General features: G+C 42.1%; 1 protein-coding gene across 2 annotated transcripts in view; it reads right to left on the bottom strand.

Annotated features, from left to right (window-relative positions):
- ABTB1 (ankyrin repeat and BTB domain containing 1) overlaps nucleotides 1-5424 on the bottom strand; it is a 29887-nt gene extending 24463 nt beyond the window's left edge. Inside the window, exons 1-2 of one of the 2 annotated variants that reach the window (XM_030205763.1) lie at nucleotides 5229-5424; nucleotides 778-840 (exon numbers count right to left, since the gene is read on the bottom strand). In XM_030205763.1, the coding sequence (XP_030061623.1) occupies nucleotides 778-840; nucleotides 5229-5284 (119 nt within the window). In that variant the 5' untranslated portion in view covers nucleotides 5285-5424. Of the gene's footprint in view, nucleotides 1-777; nucleotides 841-5228 lie in introns of those variants that run through there. The other variant, XM_030205764.1, reaches the window with a different exon arrangement.
- Nucleotides 5425-12778: the final 7354 nt, after the last annotated feature.

Genomic DNA, 12778 nt, shown 5'->3' with positions numbered 1-12778 from the left:
GTGTCTGAAACCTGTAGACACCTTCAAAGGACTTGCTTTCCAAAAAATGTTTACCACAGACAAATTAGAAACATCGAACAAACCTTAGGGTTTGACAGTGCATAGTCTACTGCTGTTCAGCACCACTGCCTGGACAGCTCATGTGACAAAACATTCACACAAAGAGCCCAACCCCCAAGATTTGCATATGGATAGCATGATGAGCTCATTATTATAGGTACTGTCCACTGACATCATGTAATAATCTCCTGATTTTAACTCTGCTCACAAAATATATAATATTGGAAGTTGGAAGAGGGAGATGTTCCCACTATGAAGAAAGGGACATTCTGAAATGGATATTTGCCTTTTTCTGCTATAGCTCAATCTAAGATTGTACCTGGAGTAATGGAGGATTCAGTGACTTGCCCAATATCACAACAGATTTGGGATTTGAACCAAGATTCCCTGTTTCTCAGCCTGCTGCTATAACACTTAGGCTTCTCTTCCACTGTGTATACACAGTTTATACAGCATGAACCCATGTCACATCAATTTCTTAATCTATACAGTACAATAAGACACCTGCTTTTATGAGTTCTACATTTTTTAAAAAGCAACACGTCTTTACGTTCTCATAAGGCCATAGCCGAGTAAAGGATAGTTGTGACCAAGCTGAAAGACTAAAAAAGCACAGAATGAATATCTCAGGTCAACTGTCCTCCAAAACAAATATTTAATCATTCTTCACCTGCTATCACAAGAGACAGTAAATCACAGTATTTTCTTAGAACTTACAGAGGCGTACTGTCCCATTTATCACGGACATTCAATTCCACGTCTCTCTGCTCAACAAGATATCTGCAAGAAAAACAATACCATTTTAATGTGATTTTTCATTTCAACCATGAAGTGAAAAATCCAACTTCAACGAAAGCTGCTGCCTGCCGAGCCCTGTTTTCTACAGCACACACTGTACACAGCCCCTTCTAAACTTCCCCCTTTGAGTGCTTCCAGTGTCTGATGGAATTTTCAGTGCTTCCCTATTTTCTTTTAGCAATCTAACCCCTCCTTTTACAAAGCCGGTGCAGAAAAGCCAACACAGCCCATTCAAAGTGAATGGGCAGTGTCAGCATTGCTATGTGGCTTTGTGTAAACAAAAAAAAAAAGGGGGGGGGGGTAATGGCGGGTTAAGTGACTCCATTTTCATACTGCCTGCTCTGCAAAGGCTGGTGTGCCACTGCCACATAACATTTTGGTTCACATATATGTGCCTTGTGGAAATACTCATCCACAGAACAGCAAACCATCAGAAAACAACAGCCAGACAAAAAGGAACTGAACTCTTTAAACACAAAAACAAACCAATTTTGTTTGTTGATTTTGTTTTGTTTTTGCTAAACGCTGCCTATAACAGCAAAAACCTTCATCCTGACTGTCAAAAGTGGTTGTGGAAGTATCATAGTACAGGAGGACTGCTTTGAATCAGAGTCTAGAGGGCTTGCCTTAGCAAAAATCATGTTTCCATCCATTTTTTTCTCTGTTGACAGGCAGATTAGGTGCAACCGCACACACAGGGTACAACTCTATAAAGTGTGCTAAAGTGCTGGGTGTTAAATGTGAATTCTAACAGGACCTGAGTGCTCAGATTCCATTACTGAATACCAGTATAAGCTGGCATTTAAGTGCCAACATTAAGCAACACTTTAGCACATAAATGTTAGATCTAATTGACCTACCACCCAGAAACAGTTCCAGTCTTTCCCGTTCTTACTTAAACTTACATTATCCAGTCTGCAACGGTCTTAAATACAAGTCTACCTACGCATCCAGTTTCTCCTTCATAGGAACACAGCTCTGGAATGCACTACCTAAATTCTTAAAATCAACTCAGAACCATTTAAATTTCAGGAAATTACTGAAGACCACCTTGTTCAAGAAGGCCTACTTTCCTGACTGAACCTAATTTACCTCTTCTTTTATTACAGCAAAATCCATGGTCTCTATCTTTCTTACTCACTCTTATTATCTTTGTTGTCTATACGATACGTAAACGTTTACTATTTTACTATTGTTTAATTGTATTTTAATGCACTGTAGTCTTCCCGGTCCTGTGTAAGCCACATTGAGCCTGCTACTAGTGGGAAAATGTGGGCTATAAATGTGTTAAATAAAATAAATAACACTACTCTATACTACGTGTGAGAAACAGTGGGAGTTGCCCATGCCCCCCCCCCCCCCCCACCCACCCACGTGAACACCCTCTTTCATTTGTGCAATATACAAATTGCATGTTAAGGTTACAGACCACCACTTAGCCCACAACCAGCACTTACACATGAATCTGTAATAACCCAAGTGCTAGCATTCTCTAATCCGAGTGTGAAAATAGCATGTTGGTCCAGTTATTTAAGATAAGTGCACTACTTTTAAAATTCATATGCAATGTCAGAGAACAAAATTTCTAAACAAAAAGAGTCAAAATAAAATTAGTATTTGTAAGTTTAATGATAAGTAGAAGTGAGCCATAAGTTTACAGCTTATGTGAAAACAGTTATTGCCGAGGTTCTTTGCGGTTTTGACAAATTATTATGGTGTTGGAATATCTGATGTTTTAACTGTGTACATTTATATAGGCACTCTCATTATAGTTCCTGGAGGAAAAGTCCTCAGTCTGTTATTGATATGGAAATGAGGAAAGTCACTGCTTGCTCCAGGATTGGTAGCATGGAATGGTGCCACTATTTCATTTCTGCCAGGTACTTGTGACCCGGATTGGCCACTGTTGGAAGCAGGATACTAGACTAGATCGACCATTGGTCTGACCCAGTATGGCTATTATTAGAGTGAAGTGGACATAGACTTTTCTTGAATAGGTCTCAAACTAACTGGTTTACAAACTACTTTTCCACACTGATCTAATTAGGTGCAATCGATGATAAACCGTAATTTGGTGCAATCAATGGTGTTAATCCATTTGGATTACTGCAATTCCATATATGCCGGATGTAAAGCACAAATTATTAAGAAACTCCAAACAGCCCACAACACTGCACCCAGACTCATATTTGGAAAGACGAAATACGAAAGAGCCAAACCCCTCAGAGAAAAATTACATTGGCTCCCACTAAAAGATCAAACTGCTTTCAAAACATGTACCCTAGTTCATAAAATTATCCATGGCGAGGCCCCGATATGTCAGACCTCATAGACCTATCAGCAAGGAACACAAAAAAAATCATCACGCACATTCTTGAACCTCCATTACCCCAACTGTAAAGGACTTAAATATAAATCAATATATACATCTAATTTCTCCTACATCTGCACGCAACTATGGAATGCATTACCATGTGCCATAAAAACAACACATGATCTGGCAGCCTTCCAGAAATTATTAAAGACTAACCTGTTCAAAGAGACTTATCATTTGGACCCTTCTTAAATGAACTGACTTCACAACTTTACAAGAACAAGTTAACATTGAACTCTTTTTATTTGTTTACTTTAATCTCATAGACATTATTGAATGTTTTAATGAACTGAATATCTATTCATGTCTAACTTATATTATATTTTCTATACTTTAAATGCATAATACTCTGTATTTTTCATTTCGGTAATGGCAATCGCCATTACTGCATAATGTAAGCCACATTGAGCCTGCAAAAAGGTGGGAAAATGTGGGATACAAATGCAGCAAATAAATAAAATAAATAAATTTATCACGCACATAGGCTACTAAATCTATGCTCTACTTCTGAAATGACCAAATTAAAAAATAACCTAACGGGAAAAACATGCAAAAAATCTTCTAAACAAAAACTAATAAAAGATATGTGAGCTTGTACCATACAAAGAACTTTACAAGTTTTATCAGTTGTTGTTTTGAAGATTTTTTTGCATGTTTTTCCCATTAAGTTATTTTTTCATTTGGTTATTCTTATTTCCCTATACAGGGTTTTTAATTTTGTACTGCTTCAGTTTTTGAAACTCTACTTTTACAATGAAGCAGACATTCATTAGACTGGTGTGCACAATACCCAGGACATATTAGGCATGCTGCCTGCCCAAATTATGCACCTTTGGCTGCCAGAGTTTTTCATTTCTAGCCATTTCTAGGGCTTAGCGGAAGAGAGGGAATACCTGAATGAAACCTGAAAGCCACGGATGCTATACATGACATCTGCTGCAGTGAAGCAGGGTATGACATGCATAAAGCACAGGAGCTCAGCTTAGAAAATAATAAATAAATACATTACTACCAGCGGAAAGCATAAAACAAACACATTGAGTCTAACAGTAATCATGAAAACTGATACACTTGAGAATATAAATACAATATTAGTATTATTTATTATTGATAACATATACCTGTTTATAAAGATCAGAAGAAATTAGAACTATATATCTGTGAGTTTAAAGTACTGCTTGTTTGTGCTTTGGACAGTTCTGACAGCTCTAAGGGGTGATCAGCTGTTTTAGATCCTGTGACCTGGGCTGAGATCCAAACCAGACAAGTCAGCAGAAAAAAATAAAAAATGCTTGTAAACAAGCAGGACAGCATAAGCAGCACAGCAGAAAGAACCACTGAGGAAGCTTTCACTAAGGTGGAAGAAGGAACAACACCCCCTTGCTCCCTGTTGGGGACAGATGCATCACAGGAATGCTCTCAGACCCCACTCACTGCACAGCAGTCATCTTCCCCCATGCACCCTTGCAGAGCCACCACCTGCCTACCTGCAGAGCTGCTACCTGCCCCTTATCCCCCACCACAATCCTACAAAACTTCTATCTTCCCCCAGAAACACCTCTGCAGAGGCACCGCTCCCCCCCCCCCACAACACCTCTGCAGAGGCACCGCTTCCCCCCCCCCCCCCCCACAGAACACCTCTGCAGAGGCACCGCTTCCCCCCCCCCCACAGAACACCTCTGCAGAGACACCGCTTCCCCCCCCCCAACACCTCTGCAGAGACACCGCTCCCCCCCCCCCCCCCCACAACAGCTCTGCAGAGGCACCGCTTCCCCCAACACCTCGACCTCCCCCTCCCCACCAACCATCCATAGAAGCCGACTTTTCAGTATGATTGTAGGTGCTAAACCCAAGAGAAATGATCCCCCCCTAGACACAGTTAAGGAGTTTGCTCAATATTAGAGGTGGTCAGGCAGCAACAGAGCTGGTTCCTATGCCCCCAACCAAGGTTGCCACCTATCCCCACACACTCCTGCAGAGCGGCTCCTGGTCTCACCGCACTCGGAAGACGTCTCCTTTCTTGCAGCTAGTGAACAGGTCGCTGGTGTCCATGGCCAGGGGCGCGGAGCTCCGGAGCGGCACATTGAACGAGCAGAGGCTGGGCCGAGCGAGCGGAACGGGCGCTACTCCTGTCACGGACACAGAGCCCCTCACTCAGGAAAACAGCCCCGCGCACTCGCAGCCGCCCTACTTCTGACAGACCCCGCCCCTTCCGGCCGACCGCCCGTTACCCTGGCGACGCGCAGGCGGACTAGGCCGCAGCCTTCAGCCTGTGCCGGAAGTCAAATTCCAGTAACTTTATTGGCAAATGATAAGCTGACAACAGTATGTGAAGGATATAATTAGCAAAAGAACTTTAGAACTTTGACGAGTCAGTTCCTCTTGGCTCTACTCAGCTCACATATTTTGAACTGGCAGGATACAACGGACTTCCTCCTGTTCCTTCATGATTGGATTTTCCTGCCTTTAGTCTTTGATGCTGTCTGTCAGCTCTGGAAAATGTGCAGCTCTTATGTCCCTCATTTCCACAGAGGCAAAATAAAGGCATTTCTATTCCAGCTCTTTCAATTTGTTAACTTTTACATCACGTCTGATCCAGAAGTTAAATATCCACCATTACAAGTTAAGCTTTCAGGGCCAGCTTAACCAGTAGGCAGACTAGACAGTTGCCTATGTTCTTGGGGGGGGGGGGGGGGTGGGCAGTGATGATGCTAAGTCTCACTCGTTGGACTGTCACATTCATTTGAAAGCTCTCTCGCTCTCACACTCTTCAAGCACTGGTGCAAGTACATATGCTCTGGATGTACATACTTTTAACTACTGGGAGTAAGATAATTTTCAGCTCAAACGATTTACCCAAATTGCTCCCTAATTGGTCTGTATTCTTTCAGATTCTCATTCAATGCTGCCTTGATTAATTTGCAAAGTATGCTACCCTTAAATCATTCTAGATTTATAGCCTAGGTGTACAGTCTGAAAAATCTCACTCTTTGACCTTCAATCTCATTCTTTGGTATGGTAAAGCTCACTTTTTGGGATGGTTCACCCGTGGCATCTCTAGAGAAGGGATAATAGGACCTCTTTTACAAAGCTGCACTACCAATTCTCGGTGCAGCAAATGAGAGGAAGCTAGTGCAATTCCTACAGGCTTCCTCTCATTTGCCGCACGGGAATAGCTAGCATGGCTTTGTAAAAGAAGTCATAGTGCTGAATTCAAGCAAAGCAATAGGTCCTGGCAGGTTCACTAATTAAAAGATAACCATCAGGGAATAGGAGGGCAGGTGAACAATTTTCAAATAACACATAACAAGGAGGCATATTTTCAAAGCACTTAGACTTACAAAGTTCTACAGTAACCTAAAGAACTTTGTAAATCTAAGTGCTTTGAAAATGAGCCCTATAGTAACCTATGGAACTTTGTAAAATATGCCTCCATATAACTTTGTAAGTCTATGTGCTTAGAAAATGCGCAGAAAAAGAAGAGCAAAAAATCTTCCACAAAAACTGTGCACACAAGTCAAAAAGGAAGGTGGAAGTCACCAAATCCAGAAGTTCAAAGATAACAAATACCAAGAGCATTCAATACTGATGTTCTAAAATGTTTATTCGTCGATGGTACACACCATAGTCTTGCATTAAGCACTCCAGAGAAGGCTTGTTGGCAAGTGTCACATCACATGATTTTCTTTGAAGAGGTGTGGTTAGGGATATTACTTGGGAGGAGCTTGGCGACCTTGGAGATACATAGAGGAAGATCCAGTTCTTCAAGCACGCTGGCCCATTACCTTTTAGGACCTTTAAGATCAGACATAGTTTAAAATTTAGCCCTGTATTGTACTGGTAGCCAGCGAAGTTTTTGCAGAAGTGGTGTGACGTGATCACATCACTAGCAACCTTTTACCAGTCATGCTGCAGCATTCTGAATCAATTGGAACTGGTACAAACCCTTTGCTGACAAATGCAGACTGCATTACAGTAATCTAGCTTTGATTTACTGTGACAAGACTTGCCTTCTTGAGGGATGGAGAGAGACAGCGTAGTTACAAAAATGATGAGGCAACTCCTGAAGGTTGCTTGGATTTGGGGATCAGCATGAGTGTTATGCACAACAAATATGTATAACTGATCATAGTTTTAAATATTTGCAGACTTGTTCTTGGAGGGGTGGTGTTGGGGTGATCATCATCGTAATTTAAATCTTAAAATCTTGTAGGGGGTGCTAGAGGCCTGCAATTTAATTAAGAGGGGTTATATGGCTGAAAGTTTGGCTAGGTACCTAATACGCTTGCTCTGGCCTGCAGGGTCTTAACATCCACACCCACATTAGGGAGTAATAGATAGTCCCTTTCTTATAGGTACACTTATTCTATCCCACATACTAACCCTACTTATACACACCTCTCTGAGGTTAAAGCTTATCATGAGTGAAGTTTAACTTCATAAAACAAGGTATTAAACACGAGTTAAAAGATGAGCTAAGCTTAGCACACCTTATTACATCAGACTGACTGCCAATTCAGAAAAGGTGTTCTTAGAATAAAAAATTACTAAGCAAAATGTACATCTGCGACAGGTGATGAAACCCCCTCTGCTCACAAAGATGCTGATGCAGCTATCTTGCATTAGCGCCATGCACTAAAGCTCAGCGCATGGTTTTCTAACGTATACAAAACACAAACATTTTGCTTCCCAATGCTGCATGCAAATATAGGCCAAGTGCAAAAACCGTGCAGTGCTATGGGACAGCACATCAGACACATACACACACAGGTCTGCATTAGTGGCAAGTATGTTATACAAACAAAAAGATGTATTAGAACTGATCATATTGTATGCACATATTAGAGAATGCTATTCTGTTTTTAGAACACCAATATTTAAGCACAGAACAGAATTCCAGTATATGTACAGACATTTGCACATGCAATCCAACAAGTGTTGAGACCCATTTGCTAATAGTTCAGCACACCTCTCCTCAGTCCTTTATGTTATATTAAACGGTGTTCTTCATAGAAGCCAGAAGAAAAGTCATGTTATTGTCACAGGGGAAAGGAAGAAACAGGTATGAAATCCTCACTAAATACTACTGCAGAAAAAGGAGATAACCTTTTTCTCCTCCTCATACCTTATGTTAAAGATCCAGTGTTGCACTCAGCCTTCTGCACATTTCTCTGCATCTACATTGAATAGCTAATAGCTTAATTGGCATAGATTTAAATGTGCTGTGAGCTGATTACCAGAGGCTTTGTACCTAGTTAAATCTTGTGCAAAACTGCTTTCTACACAGGGCACACTCAAAATTGTGTGCAAAAGCCGAGGTAGCCTGTCTGCATTTAACTTAGCACACTTTAGTGTATCAGCCCCAGAGACGGTTGCTGAAGATTCTTGGGCCAGGTCCATTTTGCCCATCCTCAAGCTCTCTACTCTCTCCAGAGCAGGGGCATAGCCAGTCACCCAAGTTTGGGAGGGCAGAACTCTGCCTTGTCCTACAAGTGATTTGGTTTCTCCCTTTCTCACCTGCATGCCATATGGTCTTTCAAACATACCCTCTCCCCCCCCCCCCCCCCCATATACCTTTTAAATAGCAGATTTTTTACCGGCAGCAAACAGCTCTTGAGAGTTTTTGACTGGTGGGGCTTGGGGTCCCTGCCAGCCACATTATAGGTGTGCTGCTACTTGGTGGTGGGCCAGTCCACCCTTGGCTACACCACTGCTCCAGAGATCTGCTTTTTCAGGAACTAGTTCCACTGCTGTGACAGCAGCTTCTGTAGTGTGGAGTTCTAGTACTGTAATGCTTGTAACATCTGGGCCAGATTTATTTTGTTTTTTTTTAATTTTTATAAGTATTCACAACAGGGGCGTATCTGGAATCCGGCGGTAGGGGGGGCCAGAGCCAGAGAGGGGGGGCACATTTTTGCCTCCCCCCCCCCCCCCGCCGCCGCCGCCGCCGCCGCTGCCTCTCTCCACCCCCTCCCCGCCGTCAACCCTCCCCCGCTGCTTACTTTTGCTGGCGGGGTCCGACCCGCAATCTCCATATTTCGGCTTCCTCCGTGGCCATGTGCTTCCAGGAAGTAACGCTGCAGTGCTGATTCGTTGAATCTAGTTCGGCGTCTGACGTCCCAGCACGTCAGACGCCGAACTAGATTCAACGAATCAGCGCTGCAGCGTTACTTCCTGGAAGCACATGGCCACGGAGGAAGCCGAAATATGGAGATTGCGGGTCGGACCCCGCCAGCAAAAGTAAGCAGCGGGGGAGGGTTGACGGCGGGGAGGGGGGCCAGGGCGAAATCTGCGGGGGCCCAGGCCCCTGTGGCCCCACGCAGATACGCCCCTGATTCACAATAATTCAAGAAAAAGTCATGATATGAAAAGAAGAATGGAGGAACATAAGCAATACAATCTTAAAATAACACAATTGTACAAACAATATATTTCCCCCCTCCAATCTCAAGTCCACAACGTTGAGGAGAAAACAAGGTACAATTTAATGAAATATATATTCCACTAACTTAAGCTAGGAAATTTGAAGAAATACTTAAAGTGCCTTGACTACAATAATTACGGAGTAGATGTTGATAATATTGCTGGCTGTAGATTAGGAGCAATAGCAACCTTCGAATCTAGAAAAGAACTCAAGTGAGTAGGATCATAAAAAAATATACTTAACTGAGTTAACTTTCAATACACATTTACAGGGAAAGTTTAGCCAAAATAAACCACCCAATTGTAGGACCCTGGGATGAAATTTTAGAAATAATTGACGTCTCTTTTGAGTTGCTCTTGCAATATCAGGAAATATTCTAATCTTATTATTCATAGAGAGCTCATCCCTATGACGAAAAAATGGTCTCAAAATCGAATCACGATCCGGTTCCAATACAAATGTCACTATTAAAGTTGCTGGTGTAATACACAAATAATTCAAGAAGATGAGATGGGTAAGATTCAGTATATCAAATAGAACTTCTACTCCTTGTTCAACTTACATAAGTACATCAGTAATGCCATACTGGGAAAAGACCAAAGGTCCATCGAGCCCAGCATCCTGTCCCTAACAGCAGCCAATCCAGGTCAAGGGCACCTGCCAAGCTACTCAAACATACAAACATTTTATACATGTTATTCCCGAAATTGTGGATTTTTCCCAAGTCCATTTAAGTAGCAGTCTATGGACTTGTCCTTTAGGAAACCGTCCAACCCCTTTTTAAACTCTGCCAAGCTAACCGCCTTCACCACGTTCTCCGGTAACGAATTCCAGAGTTTAATTATGCTTTGGGTGAAGAAAAACTTTCTCCAATTTGTTTTAAATTTACTACACTGTAGTTTCATCGCATGCCCCCTAGTCCTAGTATTTTTGTAAAGCGTGAACAGACGCTTCACATCCACCTGTTCCACTCCACTTATTATTTTATGTACCTCTATCATGTCTCCCTTCACCCGTCTCTTCTCCAAGCTGCAAAGCCCCAGCCTCCTTAGTCTTTCTTCATAGGGAAGTTGTCCCATCCCCACTATCATTTTTGTCGCCCTTCGCTGCACTTTTCCAGTTCTACTATATCTTTCTTGAGATGCGGCGACCAGAATTGAACACAATACTCAACGTGCGGTCGGCACCATGGAGCGATACAATGGCATTATAACATCCTCACACCTGTTCTCCATACCTTTCCTAATAATACCCAACATTCTATTCACTTTCCTAGCCGCAGCAGCACACTGATGGTAAATAATGTGCCTTGGAGACAGGCAGATATGCCTGTTCAGGGATCTTCAAAATTTCTGATAACTATTTCTTGAAAGTAAATATTTCTTGAAAGTTATTAAAGGAGCAACAGATGTGATTTTTGGAAATTTAATCAACCTTAGAGTTTTAGCTCTTAGTTGATTTTCCAGATTTTCAGTTTTGTAATGTAATAATGTATTTTCCTTAATCAAGTTGAGCTGTGTCTGCTGAAGAGATGTTATATCATTATTAATTTGTGTTGGTTTTTTTTTCAATATTAAATGTTCTTGTTTCCAAGTTTGCAATTTTTTCCAAAGGTAATTTTGAGGATTGAGTCAGCAGTAACAATTTCTGTGAGAAAGAAGTTTCTAGGCCCATAAGGGCTTCCCATATTGAGTCTAAGGTAATAATAGCTGGTTTTATAGGCAAAAGAGACTTACAATTTGAAGTTAATTCAGCTGAAATTTCCCCCGATGGTTGCCTTCCCTCTACTGTGCTAGAGTCTGGCAAAACTCTGGCTCTCTCCGTTATCTTCTCTCCAACGACGACATCCAACGAATCGACGCTGCAAACCGACCCCGCAGAAGGAAGCACTCCTTGGTCAGTGCTCCATTGCCGGCATTGTCGGAGGCCTCCGTTCATCGGGACTAAATGAGATCTCAGCCTTAAGTTGGGGGAGCGGGACACCTCCTACCACTCCCCCCAGCAGTGCGGCACCTGGCCCCGAAAGACTTACTGGCATGGCAAAGCGGTCCATCGGTCCCAATGGTCTAACAGGTGTAGCAGGGCCAACACGCTGTTTGCCCCTCTGCTTCGGCATAGAGGCAGGTAAGATTATTCTGTAGACTACAGAGTAAATCTTGAAGGATAAGTAGCACATACGAGTTTAAATTGTTGGGCAGACTAGATGGACCGTGCACGTCTTTTTCTGCCGTCATCTACTATGTTATGTTACTATGTAAGAGGTTCAATAATGGAGGAAATCAGGTGAAGAGCCGCCTTGCAGCATTCTCTTCAAGACGCCATCTTGTCCTCCAGATTTACTTTTTGATTAATATTTTTCTCAGTACATATCAGAAACAATATGAATTATCATTGTGCAGAAGGAGTAAAGGGAAAGCACACTCCCATCTGTTTTCCAGTGTTTTTTTTATTTCCAGTAACCACAAGATGTCAGTGCAGCTCAGTGTATGGGGGGAATCTAATCGGAGAAGCTTCTGTTCTAAGCATGATAAAGTATAAGCAATTTAGATAAACTGAAAAGCCATTTTAGGCACATCGTTATTATGCACCAGAAAAAGAAATGCACAAATACAGGACTCCTTTTACAAAGTGGCGCTACTGATCAGCGGCACACTGAATGCAACGAAGCCCATTCAGTTCCCATGGGCTTCTTCACATTCAGCACACGCTAAGCAGTAGCGCCGCTTTGTAAAAGGTGCCTATACTGTTTTGATGCTTAAGTACAAACCCATCCCACCACCGCTATTATTGAAACCTGCTAATGACGGAAGGCATTGTTTTAACAAGGTTTTCTTACTCCTACAGCTAGCACCAGCAGGGAATGTAATAGAATATAAGTACATAAGTATTGCCATACTGGGAAAGACCAAAGATCCATCAAGCCCAGCATCCTGTTTCCAACAGAGGCCAATCCAGGTCACAAATACCTGTCAAGATCCCCAAAAAAGTACAAAACATTCTATACTGCTTATCCCAGAAATAGTGGATTTTTCCCAAGTCCATTTAATAATGGTCTATGGACTTTTCTTTTAGGAAGCCGTCCAAACCTTTTATAAACTCTGCTAAGCTAACTGCCTTTACCA

This window comes from Microcaecilia unicolor, chromosome 6 (assembly GCF_901765095.1).
Source record: "Microcaecilia unicolor chromosome 6, aMicUni1.1, whole genome shotgun sequence".
Classification (NCBI taxonomy): domain Eukaryota; kingdom Metazoa; phylum Chordata; class Amphibia; order Gymnophiona; family Siphonopidae; genus Microcaecilia; species Microcaecilia unicolor.
The sequence above is the reverse complement of the archived record's forward strand: the minus strand, read 5'-3'. Positions and strand labels throughout refer to the sequence as shown.